This window comes from Chaetodon trifascialis, chromosome 12, assembly GCF_039877785.1.
Source record: "Chaetodon trifascialis isolate fChaTrf1 chromosome 12, fChaTrf1.hap1, whole genome shotgun sequence".
Classification (NCBI taxonomy): Eukaryota; Metazoa; Chordata; class Actinopteri; order Chaetodontiformes; family Chaetodontidae; genus Chaetodon; species Chaetodon trifascialis.
Genome location: NC_092067.1, coordinates 2,255,870 through 2,274,327, shown reverse-complemented (window position 1 = coordinate 2,274,327; position 18,458 = coordinate 2,255,870). Strand labels below are relative to the sequence as shown.

The following is an 18,458-nucleotide window of genomic DNA, read 5'->3' as shown; positions in this document are numbered from 1 at the left end:
ATCCTGGTGGACTCGGGAGCAGATGACAATTTCATTGACATTGATTTTGCCCAGACTCATAACCTTCCGCTGAGGAGATTGACCTCTCCTAAAGAGGTCCAAGCTATTGACGGGTCATTGTTAGAAGTAGTCTCTCACAAGACTGAACCACTAAAATTAATCCTCTCTACAAATCATCACGAGTACATTGTACTTTTTGTGATTTCTTCCCCACTAACCTCTGTTGTCTTGGGCATTCCCTGGCTTAAGAAACATAATCCACACATCGACCGGGCCATGGCTACCATCCGCAACTGGAGCCTTCACTGTCATGCTCACTGTCTCCAGTCTGCTGTTCCAGCCCAGTCCTCAGCTCCACCCCTGTCACCGGAGGTAATCGATCTGACCAATGTTCCTGCAGAATACCATGACTTGCGGGAAGTATTCAGTAAGACCTCCACTAACTCCCCCCCCCCCCCCCCCCCCCATAGGCCTTATAACTGTGCTATAGATCTCCTTCCAGGTGCTCCGCTCCCCACCAAGCGTCTGTATAACCTCTCCAAGCCCGAGAGGGAAGCGATGGAGAAATATATTACAGACTCAGTGGCAGCGGGTCTAATCAGGCCGTCTTCCACACCTGTGGAAGCGGGTTTCTTTTTCATTGAAAAGAAGGACAAGACACTACGTCCCTGCATAAACTTTACGGGTTTAAATGAAATAACTGTGAAAAACAAATACCCACTCCCTCTCATAGACTCAGCCTTCAGCCCTTTACATAACGCAGGTATCTTCACCAAGCTGGACTTGAGGAACGCCTACCATCTCGTCCACATTCGTGAAGGAGACGAGTTGAAAACGGCATTCAACACCCATCCTGGAAATTTTGAATATTTAGTTATGCCATTCAGCTTGACCAATGCTCCGGCAGTATTTCAGTCGTTGGTAAATGATGTGCTTCGTGATCTCTTGAACAGAGTGGTTTTCGTGTATTTAGACGACATATTATTCTTTTTTCGCTCCCTCCAGGAACACATTGCTCACGTGAGAGATGTTTCACAAAGACTACGTGAAAACAATCTCTATGTAAAAGCTGAGGAATGTGAATTTCACGTGCCCTCTGTCAGTTTTTTAGGGTACATGGTGGAGAAGGGACAACTGCGGGCTGACCCCTCTAAGGTAGAGGCAGTTAAGGGGTGGCCGGTCCCTGCCACCCGGAACCAAGTGCAACATTTTCTTGGGTTTGCAAACTTCTATAGAAGGTACATTAGAAATTATAGTCAAATAGTGGCTCCACTCACTCAACTTACCTCTCCCAAGGTTAGTTTTGTCTAGTCCTCAGCTGCTAACTCTGCATTTGAAAAATTAAAGTCCATGTTCATTAACGCACCTGTTCTTCTCCACCCAGAGCCTGAGTAGCAATTTGTGGTCGAGGTTGATGCCTTGGATTCCGGGGTTGGGGCCATCCTCTCCCAGCGCCTCCCTGCGGACAACAAACTCCATCCCTGCGCTTTCTTCTCCTGACAGCTCTCCCCCGCAGAGTGCAATTATGATGTTGGAAACCAGGAGCTGCTGGCGGTTGTTCTGGCTCTGCAGGAGTGGCGTCACTGGCTGGAAGGGGCTGCACGGCCTTTCAGAGTTTGGACTGACCACAAAAATCTCACCTACCTCTGCACGGCTAGATCGCTGAACCCTTGCCAGGCTCACTGGGCGCTTCTCCTGGGGCGCTTTAATTTCACCATCACTTACTGGTCCGGCTCCAGGAACATAAAACCGGACGCCCTCTCCCGGCAGTTCACCTTGGGGTGGACAATGAAACCACCCTCTCTCCCAGCTGTGTGGTAGGAGCAGTCCGGTGGCAAGTGGAGTCGACAGCCCTCTCCGGCCCCCAACCCCCCGCCTCCTCCCCCTCGTCTCATAAACGGCGAGGTCGAGGATTCCAGTATTTGGTTGACTGGGAGGGGTACGGCCCCGAGGAGCGCTCTCTCTCTCTCTCTCTCTCTCTCTCTCTCTCTCTCTCTCTCTCTCTCTCTCTCTCTCTCCCTCTCTCCCTGCTCACATATGACAGATGCCTTAGGAAGGCTGCTATAGAAATGTAGTTTGATGTACAGTATGTGCCACAATTATCAAACCCTGTGCCCTCAACAAGAAATCATGTTGTAAACTTCAGAAAATAAGTGAACATGGACCATTTATCAGATCTGCTGGATACTGGATGTTGGGGTCAGTGGGTCAGTATCAGTTGCACATGTGAACACCACATGCAGCATACGTTTTAAGTGAATCTTAAACCTCTGTTATGGGTTATGGATCTGCTTCTCATGCATGATGCACATGTGCACTGTGTAACAAATGTGGACCACCACTTATGTGACTCTAGTGGTTTGTTTGAATGTAATAAAGATCTGATGGAAGTAAAATACATGGTTGAGCTGACAGTCCTTGTAAAGATTTGCACTCTGACTCATTCAGACTGCACAGTCTGTGTAGTCGGCAGAGGACTACGGTGATTTTGCACACAGAAAGTGTAATTACAGAGTAAGTCATAGAGACCTCTGTGGACTAAAATAGGACACATGTAGCAATCAGTGCTGTGTGTAATTTGGACAGCACAAAAGGTACCAAAGAGAGATGGACTGAGCATATCCAAACTCATCTTGGCAAGCAGAACCCACAATAGCGGGAGCATAACCCAAGTATGCTGCGGCCAGAAGGGTAACAACACTCTATCCTGCAATTGTTATTATCTGCTGCATTGGGAGGAACACAGGATGCTTAAAAAATCTGTTTAATGGTAGTTTCGCTGTCTAGGGAAACTGCATGTGACTATAAAATAAAGTGCCTACGTCCATTGTTTTCTAGACACAACCCAGTAGCCTGCAGCTGTGTGTGTGTGTGTGTGTGTGTGTGTGTGTGTGTGTGTGTTTGTCAGCTCCCAGTGTGATGGTGTTAATAAACAGCTGGCATCCTCTTGTTCCTGTTGGAGGTTTTGAGACAAAAGAGAGTACATAATAAAGTGGTGATTGTTTTGTAATGTATTTTGGCTGAGGCAATTTGACTAGAGGTGGATGGAGGGAGTTCACAGTTGAGAGCATTCTGGGAGACTTAGAATTGTTTTAGCATTATTTTTAGCATCACTTTACCAAATCCAGGCCAGGAATGTCTATTATTTCCAGATGCCTCAAATCCAGTGTTTCATCTCACCACTGACAAATGTCACATGCAGCACTATGGGAGAAAACCAAGAGAAAATTGAAGACAGGTGATGAAACTGCTCTGAAAATATTACAGAACATAGTTTGTATAGGCGGAGATAAGTGGAAGATGAAAACTAGTAGCTATACTGCATGCTGTGGCAGTGGCACAAACTATATTGTGTTTTGCCTTTGCAGTGAGAGTGGATGTGGCTAAGACCTAGTGGTTTTCTTTTCTTTACTTAGGCCTTAATTACAAGCCAAACTAGGAACACTTCTTAGTGGAAATGGAAAGAGTCTGATTTAGCCTAAAAGAGCCATCATAAAGGAGCAAAGACAGTCATTGCAGTTATATTACTTTGGCAATAAACATGTAAAAACAACATTCACCTTTTCTTTTTCTCACTATAAACAGAAGAACGGGAGAACAGCGAATGGATGGTCAGCTTTTACGTTTAAATACTGTACAGGCGCAATGTATTTCCCTGGAAATCATCTGTTTTCGGACGTAGCAACCAAATAAGGAGCAGCCCTTTAGATCCAGATGAGAAAAGCGGTCAATTTCGACGAAATCATGGTGGATCGGGATGTGATTTGGGGGCGTTTCTTTACTGCCCATAAAGGAGGAACTTGACACTAAGTCTGATTGTGATCATTTCTTTTCCCAGTAACCTGTGCGGGGGCGGGTCAGCTATTTAATATGCTGTGCTTCAATGAAACATAAAACCATTCGAGCAACTCTTTTTAATGAAATGGGTGTTGCAGAGTGAACTAGCAACCAAGAGTCCCGGGGCAGATCCTGCCATTGCGTCGCCGAGAGTCCGCAGGCTGAGGTTTGTGTGGACGTTTCTGGGAAAGTCTTCAAAGCTCATTTTCGCTGAGGACAACCTAGGAAGAAGCATAGCAGCGTTTTCCGGTGGAGACTCGGCGCAGGGTTCTTGCATTTTGTCGGTGGGTCCTCCGTCCTGCGCTCAGCATATCGTCCAAGGATTATGTGGATAGCTCGTGTTATTAGGATGTAAACGTGAGTGAGATGTGATGTGGTCCAAAACTTTCCGCCGTAATACTTAATTCATTTTTTCTCGGGGCTGAGGAATTATCTCAGAGTTTTGAATGTCTTTGTAACAGAGATGATACATTTCTGATCCTCTGGGATTGGACTTGAAAACGGAAGTGTTGCTGACGGAGATGAAATTCTGGATATAACTTAACGCACTACAAACTGTTCTCTTGTTCGCCTTGTCTGTCAAATAAAGAGCAGAGTGAAGTGCTTTTCCTCCGCAGAAGGCATGCTCTGAAATACATCAGGCTAATACGTGCCGATTCTCACACTGTGTGTCTTCATCTGGAATTATATGCTAAACCATCTCAAATGTACTAAAGACGCGCCAGTACTGTGGCTACACCACTGGATCGTTATTTTTTTTTTTTCTCAGTGCGTGTTTAGCCAACGTTATCTGACATCTCGCCACAATGCGGAGGGCTTTTGTTCTCAGTTTAGCTCTGATATATCTGCTAACCTGGACAGGTGAAGCCGACAAACACACTCACATCAAACGGGTACAATTGCACAGACGCGCAAGACTCGGATGGATCCAGGTGGGCACCACGGACAGAGAGCGCCCAGTCGGACGTGTGCGCCCTGGTTTTGGTTCGGCAATTTCGGTGCACAGCTACGCGAAGGGGGGAGATGTGCAGGCTGACGAGAGTGTCCAATTGTCCGCCGGGACAGAGACTGCACAGAGCCAGAGAGCGCAAGGCCAGAGTCTAATGTCAAGCCAAGCGGTGTCCGTACAGATTGGCTTGCCCCGTCCGCCGGACATGCTGCAAGATGAGAGCACCCCAGGGGCGAGAGCCAGGGTCACCCGAATGCCCAACAGCGCTGGGTCACCAAATCTGCTGGCCAGTTTCGCAGGAAAGAACCGCGTCCTGGTCATCACGGCGCCTCATGACTCCGATGGCTATTACCGGCTGATGATGTCTCTATTGAAACCAGATGTGTATTGCGAGCTCGCCGAGCGACATGTCCACCAGATTGTCATGTTTCATCAGGAGGGAGAGATGGGGGGCAAGGTGAGGAGGATCACCACGGAGGGGAAGGTGATGGAGGAGCCGCTGGATACAGCACTCATTCCCAGACTTATGAGCTTCCTCAAAATGGAGAAAGGTAAGGAATGTGTCTGTCCTGAAGGAGGTGGTAGCACACACACACACACACACACACACACACACACACACACACACACACACACACACACACACACACACACACACACACACACACACACACACACACACACAGCACTTTTTAACTAAATAACCATTGTTTTTAATAACCATTTTCTTTCTCCTGTGCAATTTACTCCAAGTTAAGTGAAGGTGATCATACGTGTTGAAATTCTATTCTCATGGGAACCTCAACATTTGCTGTTGTGGTGACCAACCTGAGCTTACATGGGGCAGCACACACCTCACACTCAGCTCTTCATCTACAATGACTGAGTGTGAAAGCATGACAGAATACCTGACTGTGTGTCCAAATCTGATCGATGGTGTGGTTACCTGCAGGAAAATTTGGGATGGTGTTGCTGAAGAAGACTCTGCAGGTGGAAGAGAGGTACCCCTACCCTGTGAGGCTGGAGGCCATGTATGAGGTAATAGACCAGTCACCCATGCGGAAGCTGGAGAAGATGAGACAGAAAGGTTTCATCCAGAAGTGTAAAGGAGCAGGTGTGGAGGGTCAAGTGGAGGAGGGCACACTCACAGGTGATTATGCTGAGAATTTTATACTTTTTCACAATTATCACTGGAGGAGGTGCCACAAGTCACTTTTTGGGGGTTCTTAATTGCCACCTATTTAAACGGTGTGTTCAGGTGACAAAAAAAAACAACTAAATGTTTTGTCTCTCTAGTAGTATCTAGCCATGCAGATTTTGGTCTAATTTGAGCAGAGAAATATGTCTGTTAAACTTCTGCCTCCACCCCAATACAATGGCAGTGACTGCACTTTTGCTTGCTGTTCTCACAGCAATGAAAATTCACATTTTAAAAAATTCAACACCAACATCTCTTTTCATAAAGAGAGGTGTTATTGAACTTTATCCAAAGGACACTGATCACTGTCTTTATCAAGGCTATTTCATCAGAGGAAAATGGTTTCAGTGAAATTGTGTCTTGTGGATTATCTAGATTTATGATCTATGGCAGTTGTGATTTTTGACAGAAGTTGCTGTGGACATTTTTGTATCTGTGTGCAAGGTTAGATATCACTAGACGAGTGTGGTATGTTTGTGTTGAGTTTTAAACCATAATCCTTACAAAAATTGGAACACATATTCTAGCAGTAGTCATTGTGTATGACTAAAGTCTACACTGATTAAGTGTGTCATCTGGCAATTCTTGAAAATGTCATTTTAACCTAAAATAGTCAGTGATTGAACATTTTCATACTAAAATGTATTTTTACCAAACAATTTAAATCAAACTTTGTGTGACTGATGTAATATTGTCCAAGCAATCTGCTGTGACATGTTCCATATAGAGCAGCTGTAAGCCGTACTTTAATGTACAGAGACCCAACAATTCCAACAATCCCTCCATGGGCAAGCAAAGCAATGGCGGTGAGGGAAAAAGTTCCTTTTAACAGACAGAAACCTCAAACAGACAGACTCTGGGTGGACAGCCATCTGCCTTGATTGGTTGGGTTCAGAGTGAGAGACAGAGACAGAGAGAAAGAAAGAGACCAATTTGCACAACAATGATAATAATGATAATGGATATTACAATGACAGAATACTACCAGTAATGAAAAATTATTTGAAAGCTTAAGTATATGTATGGTACATGTATAATAATGTATGTATATATTAATGTATGATGATAGTGTACACAATGAAATATATGTACGATAGATAGATAGATAGATAGATAGATAGATAGATAGATAGATAGAGAGAGAGAGAGAGAGAGAGAGAGAGAGAGATAGATAGATAGATAGATAGATAGATAGATAGATAGATAGATAGATAGATAGATAGATAGATAGATAGATAGATAGATAGATAGATAGATCTCATAATAACAGAAATATGACTAGTAAAATGATAGTAGCAGCCAAGCACTGCCATGGCAGTTGGTGAAGCCATTATCTATAATCTCTGACCTGAGATTATAGATCTATATATAGAGAGATGAGAAAGCTCAAGGACTCTGGCATACCTGTCTACACTGGGATTTGAAAATAAGGGAAATTTCCCAGCGCCCCACTCTGGGTCACCATACCACCTTGCCACTGTCCACAAACCCCTTATATTTAGACAAGGGTGCACACAGTGAGTCCTGAAATCACCACAAAGTAACCACTTGCTTTAAAATATCAGAATAACAGGGACTGGGTTAACTAGTTTCTACATTAAGTGACTACAATTGATCAGAATTAGACACACAAAAGGGCATATAAATTGAGCACTTCGTTTATTTTTATATTGCTTGAAGGATATGTGCACATCACTTATACATTATGCTTCACTTGTGATTTTAAGAGAGGGTGGCAATTGAGATGAGTAGTAGGTGAGGATGATTATGAAAATAGATGGGAGAGATAGTATCGACGTAGTCACTGATGGACCATGTTTCTGTTCCTCTTGGGCACAGAGCCACTGTTTTGTCCATATGATACACTAAAATCTGTGTGGCATATTTTACAGAGAAGTATGACTTTGATTGATGCTGCTCTTCATTAAGCATGGGTAAGCCTCTTCCCATTTGGTGAGATACTTGCACAAACTTTTATGCTTTTTGGCAGGTGCTCCATTCCTCTCATGTTCACCCATCTTTTGTTTCTTCTTCTTGTTTTATTAGCTATTTGAGTGAAAGACTTCTCATCACTAGATGTTAGAGCCAGTGTTCCTAATACTGCCACCTGTGTAATGGATGGGGAATGTAGCAAACACATCAAATTCAATTCAATTCAATTCAATTCAATTCAATTCAATTCAATTCAATTCAATTCAATTCAATTCAAATAGGCTCAGTGGTAACAGCCAAACTTTTTTTGGTTTGTTTACAAAGGTTAAAAATATGTAAGATTTATGGGAAGATATTTAAATGGGAGGACAGCAAGAGAGAAGCATAAAATAAAGGAGAATTCCAGGAGGTGTACTCAGGGGGAGAAGCCAAGTTAGTAATATGGAATAATGGGACTTTAGCTTGATAGCTAAGGCTCTGGTGCCAATTCTGCTTCTGGAGACCACAAGTAAACCTGTATTCTGGGAGAGCACTGTTCTAGTGGTGTACTGTGAGCTCTCTAAAATATGATGGTGCCTGACCTTTTAGAGCTTTGTAGGTAAGGTGAAGCATTTTAAATTCTGTTCTAGATTTTATAGGGACCCAGTGCAGAGAGCCTAACAAGGGAAGAAGAAATAGCCTCGTATCTATTATCTGTCTTTGTGTGTTTGTTGGCCAGTAGATACACCAGTAGAAAGAAAACCTGGGAAAAAGATCCCAAGAAAGCCCACAACCACAGCTACAGCTGCCACAACCACCACCACAACAGCAACTACTCGACCAATCACAACTACCACCACTACCACAACCAGAGCAACAACAACCACAGCTAAAGCAACAACAACCACCAAACCTACCACTACCACTACCACTACTAGCAGAACCACCACAAAACGACCCACCACCACCACCACCACTACCGTGACTCAGAGAGCGACCAGAGCCTACACCACAGCCCAGTGGCTCCCAGCCCCAAGAACCACTGTTGATTCTTACTACTATAACCGCAGAGAGAGGGAGAGGTACGTGGCTAAAACCACCCCGGCTGGAGATAACCGCACTGACAAGAACAACAGAGATCCACACAGCCGCAAACTGGTACCTGCAACACATAAACCCTCCAGGATCAAACCCACCAGGAAGAAGAATGGTGGAGATCAGGTGATTCAATGAAATTTAGTTCAAGTGTCATATATAAGTATACATGTTTCTTTTTCATTGACTGCAAAATGTATTGGTCTGAATAAAGTACCTGAGCTTCATTCTGAGTATAGGCCACTGAAGTTGTGGAAAGCATCATTACTAAAACCATACACAATTAGTTTTCAAAATGTGTATGATTATATGCCCTGCAATCGGCTGGCGACCAGCTCAGGGTGTACCCCGCCTCTTGCCCGTTGAAGCTGGGATAGGGTCCAGCCCCCCCGCAACCCCGAAAGGGGTAGGCGGTATAGAAAATGGATGGATGGATGGATGGATGATTATAGACAGCAGGGGATGAACCTTGATACTGTATATACAAAATGTATGCCTCTGGAGCAGGAATTTTAATTAGAGTGATAACTCTAATGGATGTGTGGCAGGTTATTGGTAGTGCAAACTGCCACATGAACTACTGCAACCTCAATTTTCATGTGTACAAGGAGATTGTTTTGCTCTTGAAACAGCTAAATCAAACTTTCCTTTGAACTGGTGTAAGCTAAGTCATTGATGTGATATTTTAATCAGTTATGTAAATGTATTATAACATGTAATGTTGTGGACAGTTACTCTTCATATTTTGTATTTATCTGTGCAGGTGCTGACTAATGAGTACAAGGACAAGTATGAACCCAGCAAGCCAACAGTCAGTGATCCTGAGGAGAGAGAAACCTTCACCAACATCAGTCCCACTAAGAAGGTCAAGAGCAAGCATGATAAGCTTGACAAGAAGAAGAAAAAGAATGATAAAGCTGCCAAGAAAGCAGACAGGAAGGGAGGAAAGGCAGGGAAAGAGGGGAAGATTGGGGGAAAGAAAAATGGAAAGAAGTTGTTAAAGTACCCTGTAAAAGAGGACTACCTGAAACCCACTAAGAAGCCAACGTCACCTCCAAAGGGATCTCTGGTCTCCTTCCTGGACTACTTTGAGAACAGAAGGCGACTGCTGGTGAGAGCATGACATAACTCACTTCTTAAGAGGCTCACTACATCACTCACCTGGCAAATCCCCTGTTTCAGGATTGAAGCAGAGGGAAATATTAGTGCTGAGATACAGTAACATTATGAAACTGCATTGATGAACAAACTCCCAGTACATGTACATACCCATTTAAAAAGAATAGTTCAGTATTTTGGGTTACATGCTTATTTCCTTTCAAACTGTGAGTTCAATGGAAAGACAGGTACAACTTTCATCTGTCTGCTTGATATAAGGCTATATGCCAGCTAGTTTAGCACAAAAACATATATCCTGCTCAAATATAACAAAATCTGCCACGAAGCACCTCCAAAGTTTGTTAATTAACATGTTATGTCTTGTCAGGCACAATTACTTCCTGCCAGGCAACCAGTGGAGACTTGAAGAAGTCCCTGTGTTATGCTAGTGTCACCTATACGCTACAAAACATCTCTTGCCTCTTGAGAGGCTTGTCTTTGCCTCTGATCTGGCTCTTTTGCTGGCAATCTCCAAAAACACCCACAAGAAATAGTCCAGCACCTGGCTCTCCGTAAAACCACAATGTGAGCTTTAGCGTGGCTGATGGGTGGATTTCCTTACCTTTGAACAGAGCCAGGTCAGCTATTTCCCATTGCTTTACGCGAACTAGCTAACTGTCTTCTGGCTATAGCTTCAAATTTCCCATACAGACATGAGATGTCTGTAAGAAATGTCTGGCAAAACCATTACATACTAAAATCATAATTACTTGAATTAACTATGTTGACTTGACACTCGACTGTCGACTGTCTTTCGACTAGCTTCAGAGTTTTCATCCGAAATGAGTTGTGAAGCTCAATGTAGGACTATCTTGCATCATTGAGCAGTTGGAAATGTGGAGTGTCAGAACTTAGACAGACAAACTGGGGACCCACAGAGTAGACCAAAGACTGACAGGTGATGACAGGTTTTAACATATGACATATTAACAGTTCAAGGTCGGTACACGGAAATCAGTCTGGAGAGGCAACAGTACAAAATCACAAGGCAGATCGGGAGTCACAAAAACCAGGCTAGAGTTCAAAACCAGATAAATCATAAGGAGGGCAAAAGCACAAAGACGCTGGGCAAAAGGCAACAAGAGACAAAATAGGTCGAAACACGAGGAGGTCAAAAACACGAGGAACGCCAGAAAGCTACTGACACAAGGACGCAGACAATCTGACAAAGACACACTTGGAAGGGCAGGTTATATACACAAGAGGGGTGGAACAATTAGACACAGGTGTAGACAATGAACAATCACACACGTGGGGAAGTCGACACCTAACAAGACACTACAAAGGAACTGAAAACCCTTTCAAAATTAAACAGGAAGTGACACAGACTAGGACCTGACAGTGGAGCAGGAGGAGGTGATCTGCAGTATGTTGCAGCTTCAATGAGAGGGTGTTTGGTTTACAAAACAGAGTGCTGGAATGAAAGACTATTATGAAAGCTGAGAAATCTCAAGATCCTCTTTAGTAATATATTACTAATGTATTTGTACTGGTCAGCAAATGGGTAAACATTTCTGTACTTTGTGGTAGCAAATCATTCGATGGTTCTTTTTCTACAATGCTATTGCTTTATATACTGAAGTGGTATGCAATCCCAGTAGGTATAAACAATGCGGACCAGCCATCCCCCAGCTATCTGACAGACTGTACAGCTGTGAGCTCACAGACTGTGTGTCTCTGTTTTGCAGCCAGTATAGATTCTTATCACAGCAGTGTTGTGGGCAGGCTGGGAAAATATGCCCCATCCACTGCTTGCAGGTTAATGTAAACATCACCTCTGCAGCACACTCTATATGCTTGTGTGTGTGTGTGTGTGTGTGTGTGTGTGTGTGTGTGTGTGTGTGTGTGTGTGTGTGTGCGTGCGTGCGTGCATGCGTGTTTGTTTGCATATGCATGACACTTTAACCTCCCCCCCAGCTGATTACATCCCCCAGCGAGGAGAACAGTATGTATGTTCAGCAGAGGGATGAGTACCTGGAGTCCGTGTGTGAAATGGCCATCAGGAAAGTCTCCATCATCACCATATTTGGTTCCCTGACCAACTCCACCATGAAAATTGACCATTACCAGCTGGGTAAGTAGCTCCCACATAAATGATTGGCAGTTCTCTCAGACATCTGCGTTAATCCATCCAGTCCTTCCATCTGGTTGAGCAAATGCATCCTTCCCTGGACTGTCAGTGACCTTTGCAGTTGCTGAGTCATGCACCAACTCCAAATGACTGTTTATAAAAATCCAAAGTCTCAGTGAATGTTTGCCATGAGAACTGTATTTAGATTTTATAAGCACTTTATTGTGCTTTGCTCTCCTCTTGTCTGTATAGGACACATTTGAAATATTCTAAATATAGCAGCTGACCTATCATGAAATGGCAAGTCTCTAGATAGATAGATAGATAGATAGATAGATAGATAGATAGATAGATAGATAGATAGATAGATAGATAGATAGATTCAAAACATGACTACTGCAGTTATTGAAACTACAGTAAGTTCAGGGGAAATTTTATTGTGTGAATGTTTTTCATACTGAGACAGAGGCCAAGAAAAGTGTTGCCTGCCACGTCTGCAGTCCTGTCCTTGTTTTACCTCCAGTGCATGATGTCAAAGTGCAATCATTCAGCAGAGATCAGTGCTTCAAGTATAACATTCAGAATAAACACGGACCCTGCCAAAGACTTAGCATCCTGCACTTCTCCATGCAGGTGATACTAGACAGAGCTGACCTCCTATGATCCTGGCTTCTGTACTCTGAATGTGCATGTAGTGTTTACTCACAGTTGCAATTGTGACAGCTTTTGATTATGTCTGTCTGGTTAAATGGCTTGTTCAAAAGGAAAAAAACAACACTGCTGCTATTTGAGATTCACTATGTTATTTGCGTTTCGCATATTTTAAGACATTTTAAAGCTGTCTTAAACCCGAGGCTTGAGTTAGTGTGTGTTAACATCCGGACATGCATACTCACTTTGTAAAACTTTATGAGCCCTCTGCATGAGGAGGTTTTATCCAGTTGGAATGCTGGAAAAAGTGCAGGGGTGACGTCTGCTTGCCCCCACCCATAGTGGGACTCACTTACACTTTTGTTCCATTTACAGCTTGAGGGTCAGTGTGTGTGTATGTGAGAATTTACTGTATTCAAACAGCTGGTTCTTTCAGTGTTGCCCCTCCCTCAGTTCAGGGTGATCTCGTAGTGTTTTAGTTTGAAGTTGGTTGGTCAACAGCATGTATGGGGAAAATATTTGAGTTTATTTGTTGTATGTCTCTGTGTACAGTCTAAGTCTGTGTCTGCTGTCTACAGAATGTGATGGGGTTTTCCTGATTTGATTGCTCATACACATTACACACAGAGTGGGTGAACCAGCTGCCAAAAACCACTGTTCTGTGATCTGTGTGTGTGTGTGTGTGTGTGTGTGTGTGTGCGTGCGTGCGTGCGTGCGTGCGTGCGTGCGTGCGTGCGTGCGTGTGTGTGTGTGTGTTGTGCACATGTGCATTGAGGGAGTGGTGATTAAAACCTTTTGCTTTGGCCTGTATAAATGCCAGATTTCTGCATCCAGATATCAGTCAGTAGAAGTTGTCGAGTGAGTTTGTCCCTGCTTGTTTGTCCCTGCTTCACTCTTAATGTTTCCCTTCAGCTCTTCACTGCAGTGTCTACTTCACTGTCATGTTGGATACATTTTTCAAAGGAACATTGTTTTGAGTTTAGCAATGTGAACTGAACACACATTACGTTTCTGTTACTATAGTTTATTTGATGGGAAATCATCTCAATTCTGCCATCTTACATTTACATAGCTTTATTATTTCTCAGTAACAAAAAGGTTACAATTTTCACTAGAATTTCTTCGGAGCAAAACATCAAAACCAAAGCTGAGATGTCTCATATGTCTCAATGGTATCATATGTTGTGTGTTTTTATGTTTCACCAGTTTTACTGAATATGATGCATAGCACAAGCATTTCTCCACACTGGACATAGAAAAAAACTGTTAATTTACCTTCATAATCAAATGTGAAAATGTGAATTAATAAATATAAATGGTCTCACTGTATCTTACTACTGTTTCTTTTTCTCTCCAGAAAATGACAAGCCCATGAAGGGTCTTCGTCAGGAGGACCTGGTGAACCAGGATCTGATAACAGAACTGAGGAAAGAGTTTAGCATGATGCATGATGATTTCTACATGGTCCTCACTGACATCGACATCAGAGTCAAGGTGAGGAGTTGCTCTCTATAGCCTTGTCTCAAAGTTACAGGCTGGATCCTCTATTGCGGTTTTTGCCTGAAAGGACAACACTGATATATCTGCTGCACAGCAGACAATTGTGTAATTGAGCATTCAGGCAACAGAGTGAATTTATAAACTCATAGAATATTATGTTATATTATGTAACCAACTCCTTGTTAGTCACTCAAGTGACATGACTGTATGGCAAAGTTGGTCTGTTTTTTTTAATAGACTTCATTGAACAATAACTAAAGTCATTAATCCCCAATTAATTAATTCACTTGTAACTGTTATAGGTGCTATAGTGATAACTCTAATCATCAAAAGCATTAGCAATTGGAATACAGTAGAAAAAAAACAGAAAAGAAAGCATGAATGTAAGAAAAAAGAAAGAATAAAAGAAAAATAAATACAGACATGTTCATAATACACTGAAGCTCAGTAAACATTTACATTAATGCAACTGGAAGTCAGGAAAGACACAATAAACGTGTACTTCCACAAACATACTGATATATACATACAAATTTTTGTGAGAATGTGTGACATATGCAAACATATAATAACACCCACTAACTTTTCGTTAAGTGCCATTATCAGTTCAAAAATGAATGACATTCCCATCAGCCTTTGGTGCACATTGTGTTTAAAGCTAATTAGCACATGTTAACATCCATCCATCCATCCATTTTCTATATTGCCTATCCCTTTCGGGGTTGTGGGGGGGCTGGAGCCTATCCCAGCTGTCGGCGGGCGAGAGGTGGGGTACACCCTGGACCGGTCGCCAGTCGATCGCAGGGCAACATATAGAGACAGACAACCATTCACGCTCACACTTACACCTACGGGCAATTTTAGACTTGCCAATTAACCTAATGAGCATGTTTTTGGTTTGTGGGAGAACCCACAGAACATGCAAACAGAAAGGGGATCGAACTGGGGGATCAAACTGGCAACCTTCTTGCTGTGAGGCACGCGCACTACCTGCTGCGCTGCCGTGCCTCCCCACATGTTAACATGCTAACATAAATGTAGATGGTGAACATGGTAAATGTTACACCTGCTAACTATCAGTGTTTAAGTATTGCCATTGTGAGCATGTGTCTTTGCATGCTTACCTTATCATTTAGCACAAAGCACCACCGTTCTGTACTTACTGTATACTTGAACTAGACTAAAGCAGAATAATGGAATAATGGAAACAATGCATGGAACCTCACTGGGAAATTCAAATTTTATGGATATATTTACCATTGGCCTGGCACAGTGTCCATCATTTACTCATGTGAAATGCAACAACTTGTACTGTAAACATAGGTATTATGACGTGTCCCAGTATCCTTCTGGTATTTTCATCTTGTTAGCCATTTGGATACGGTTAGGCAAGGGGGGAGGAGTTGCAGGTTTTGCTTAGCATTCGTTTTTTCTGAGGGACCCACCTTCATGGACTATATCTTTGAAGGATCCAGTCCTTGAGTTGGGACAGATTTTGAAAGACCTCTATACTGCAACATATTTTAACAGTCAGAACATGATTTTAATTATAATTTCCCTCTGTGGGAAAAAATAAAAAATAGTTTCATATTGGAAAAGAAACCACTTTTTTGCTTTTTCAAGGCACTGCTGCTGGTTTGTTTGTCTGTTGCATTCACTAAAACACTGTTTTAATTCACACAGTAAGACATTTGTCTAATGTCTCTGTGTGTGAATGTGTGTGTGCACGCCAGGGTAAATCACTAGGCTGTTTTTGGACAAATTCATCAAAGAGGCCAGTGTTCACCTCTTTGCTGACAGAGGCAGAGACCAGGAAGTGTGTGAACATACAAGGATGTGGGTGTGGGCATGAGACAGAAAATGGCAGAGAGAGCAGAGTGAAGAGAGGTGTGAAAGAGTGAGAACAAGCTGTACAGCAGATTCAGCAAATCCAGAGGAAGTTGTGAGAGTGTGTGCGGTTGTGTTACATTTTTTTGAATGTGTTAGGTTTGTCATGCTGAAAATGCTTAGCCTTTGGTAAATTAATTGGGATACAGTGTTATTTTTAACCAGTATGCCTTGCGCTTCTTCCCAGAAGTTATCTGGAATGCTTGTGATGTGTCAGAGGCCACACATCACGTACTAACATGTTTCAAAACATCATCACTTCATTGGAAATAGCTTCACCATTGTTTTAAGCAATGGAATTCTATTTCACATCCTGATTGTTTATTCTGTGGTTTCATCCAATTGAAGTCAACCTTTGGAAGAGTACAACTGGTTCTTGTTCTTTTGTCAGCAATCCTATGAGGTTCCCATCGCCATGAAGGCTGTATTTGACTACATTGACACCTTCTCCTCCCGAATCCGAGAGATGGAGCAGCAGAAGAGAGATGGGGTTATCTGTAAGAAAGAGGATAAGCCCAGATCATTGGAGAACTTCCTCTCCAGGTAAAGTTATTTAGAAAGGTTTCAAATTCACTTCGTGGCTAAAACATTACACCCATGGAAAGTCAAATACCTCTATAACAGACTGCTCTTCTGGGAAGGCTTTCCACATGATTGTGGAACTGTCATCCAGCCACAAGAGCATTAGGGAGGTTGACCTCTGATGTCTGGTGACAAGGCCTGGCTTGCAGATTCAGTTCTTCCCAGAGATCTGGGATGGGGTTGAGCTCAGGGCTCTTTCACAACAATCTAAAACAACTATGTTTTTATAGACCTGGCTTTGTGCATGGGATCATTGGTGTTTAATGATTTCCTGAAACTATTGCCATACAGTTGGACGCACTCTGGCCATATGCTATTTCTTTCAACATTTATAAAAGAATCTTTTTGTAAATATTGTCTTAAGTGCTCTGCTGAGGAGCTGGTTGTCAGAATCATTGGGTCATCCTATCAGACTCTTTCCACTCCCATCAAACATTCATTCCATTGCTCAGTAGTCAACTGGACCACAATTTATTTAAATCAGCATTTGGCAGATTTGTGCAGCCTGTTTGTGTGTGCTCCACAGATATTAGATAGCATAAAATTAATAAAATTAACAGCATAAACCCTCCTGTACCTCAAGGCTGAATCATTATAATCACTTATTTCCCTGATATGTCTACACTGGACAAGCTGTCTTTTGTTACCATGGAGACCTGAATTCCAGCTCCTGATCAGTGCTGAGATCTGGCCAGTTTTTGACCATAATTCATGGTGGTCATCCTCAGACAGTAATAGTATGGGAATATGTTAGCATACAAGCCCAAGCTCCTTGTGTTAGAACAGAGCTTTCACTGCACCACAGTGTCTCTTACAACCAGGCTAACTTTTTCTGTGATTGTAGGTTCCGTTGGAGACGTCGCCTGTTCATCATCTCTGCCCCCAGTGACGAGGAGTGGGCCTATCAGCAGCAGCTGTACGCCCTGACCAGCCAGGCCTGCAACCTTGGTGAGCCATTCTAAAGCTTAATGAATTCACCTTCCAAAGGGCAGGAAAGACACTTCAAAGGGACAGTTCATCCAAATAAATAAACCCCACTCATTTCCACTTTAAGTGGAATCTAGCCGAGAATCTATGATGAGAATCTTATTTGTAGAGCTATTGAGATAAATTGTGAGACAAGACACTGAAACAGAACACAGAGACAGGCTTTGTAGATGTCTTTATGTGTGTGTTTTACGCTATTTTAGCTTAAGCTTCATATTAAAAGCTGAATTATAAATATTCAAATCCAATTATCTTAACAGACTGTTAAGATATCACAGGTGATTGGGCAGCACCTGACAAGCTTATTATGCATATGCGATTGGGGGGAGGGGTGTTCTGCTAGTTTGCAGTGTTTGTACATCTCTCTTGGAAAGTGTGACACTCAGCATCTGCTTGCGTCTTTTTGACAGGCGTCATGATGCACTGACATGTTATCAGCCACACTGTGTTTGTTGCGTTCAGGGACCACTCGGTAGACTGTGTTAGTCTACTATTTAATCTTATTTTCTTTATTACTGTAAAAAGGTGATGTTCTGTTCAAAGGGCTGTTCTGTTTGAGGGTAACAAGCTCTTCTCTTTCCTTAACGATGACCTTTTTAGCCTGCCAGTTAGTTAACTTTTCCACAGTTACT

At 42.8% G+C, this 18,458-nt stretch overlaps 1 protein-coding gene across 2 annotated transcripts in view; it reads left to right on the top strand.

Moving 5' to 3' along the window:
• Positions 1–3,825: 3,825 nt before the first annotated feature.
• The window catches only part of ccdc80 (coiled-coil domain containing 80), a 29,181-nt gene continuing 14,548 nt past the window's right edge, over positions 3,826–18,458 (top strand). The window contains exons 1-8 of one of the 2 annotated variants that reach the window (XM_070975887.1): positions 3,826–5,337; positions 5,739–5,936; positions 8,638–9,116; positions 9,754–10,101; positions 12,066–12,222; positions 14,228–14,364; positions 16,649–16,800; positions 17,684–17,787. In XM_070975887.1, the coding sequence (XP_070831988.1) occupies positions 4,644–5,337; positions 5,739–5,936; positions 8,638–9,116; positions 9,754–10,101; positions 12,066–12,222; positions 14,228–14,364; positions 16,649–16,800; positions 17,684–17,787 (2,269 nt within the window). In that variant the 5' untranslated portion in view covers positions 3,826–4,643. Of the gene's footprint in view, positions 5,338–5,738; positions 5,937–8,634; positions 9,117–9,753; positions 10,102–12,065; positions 12,223–14,227; positions 14,365–16,648; positions 16,801–17,683; positions 17,788–18,458 lie in introns of both variants that reach the window. The other variant, XM_070975886.1, reaches the window with a different exon arrangement.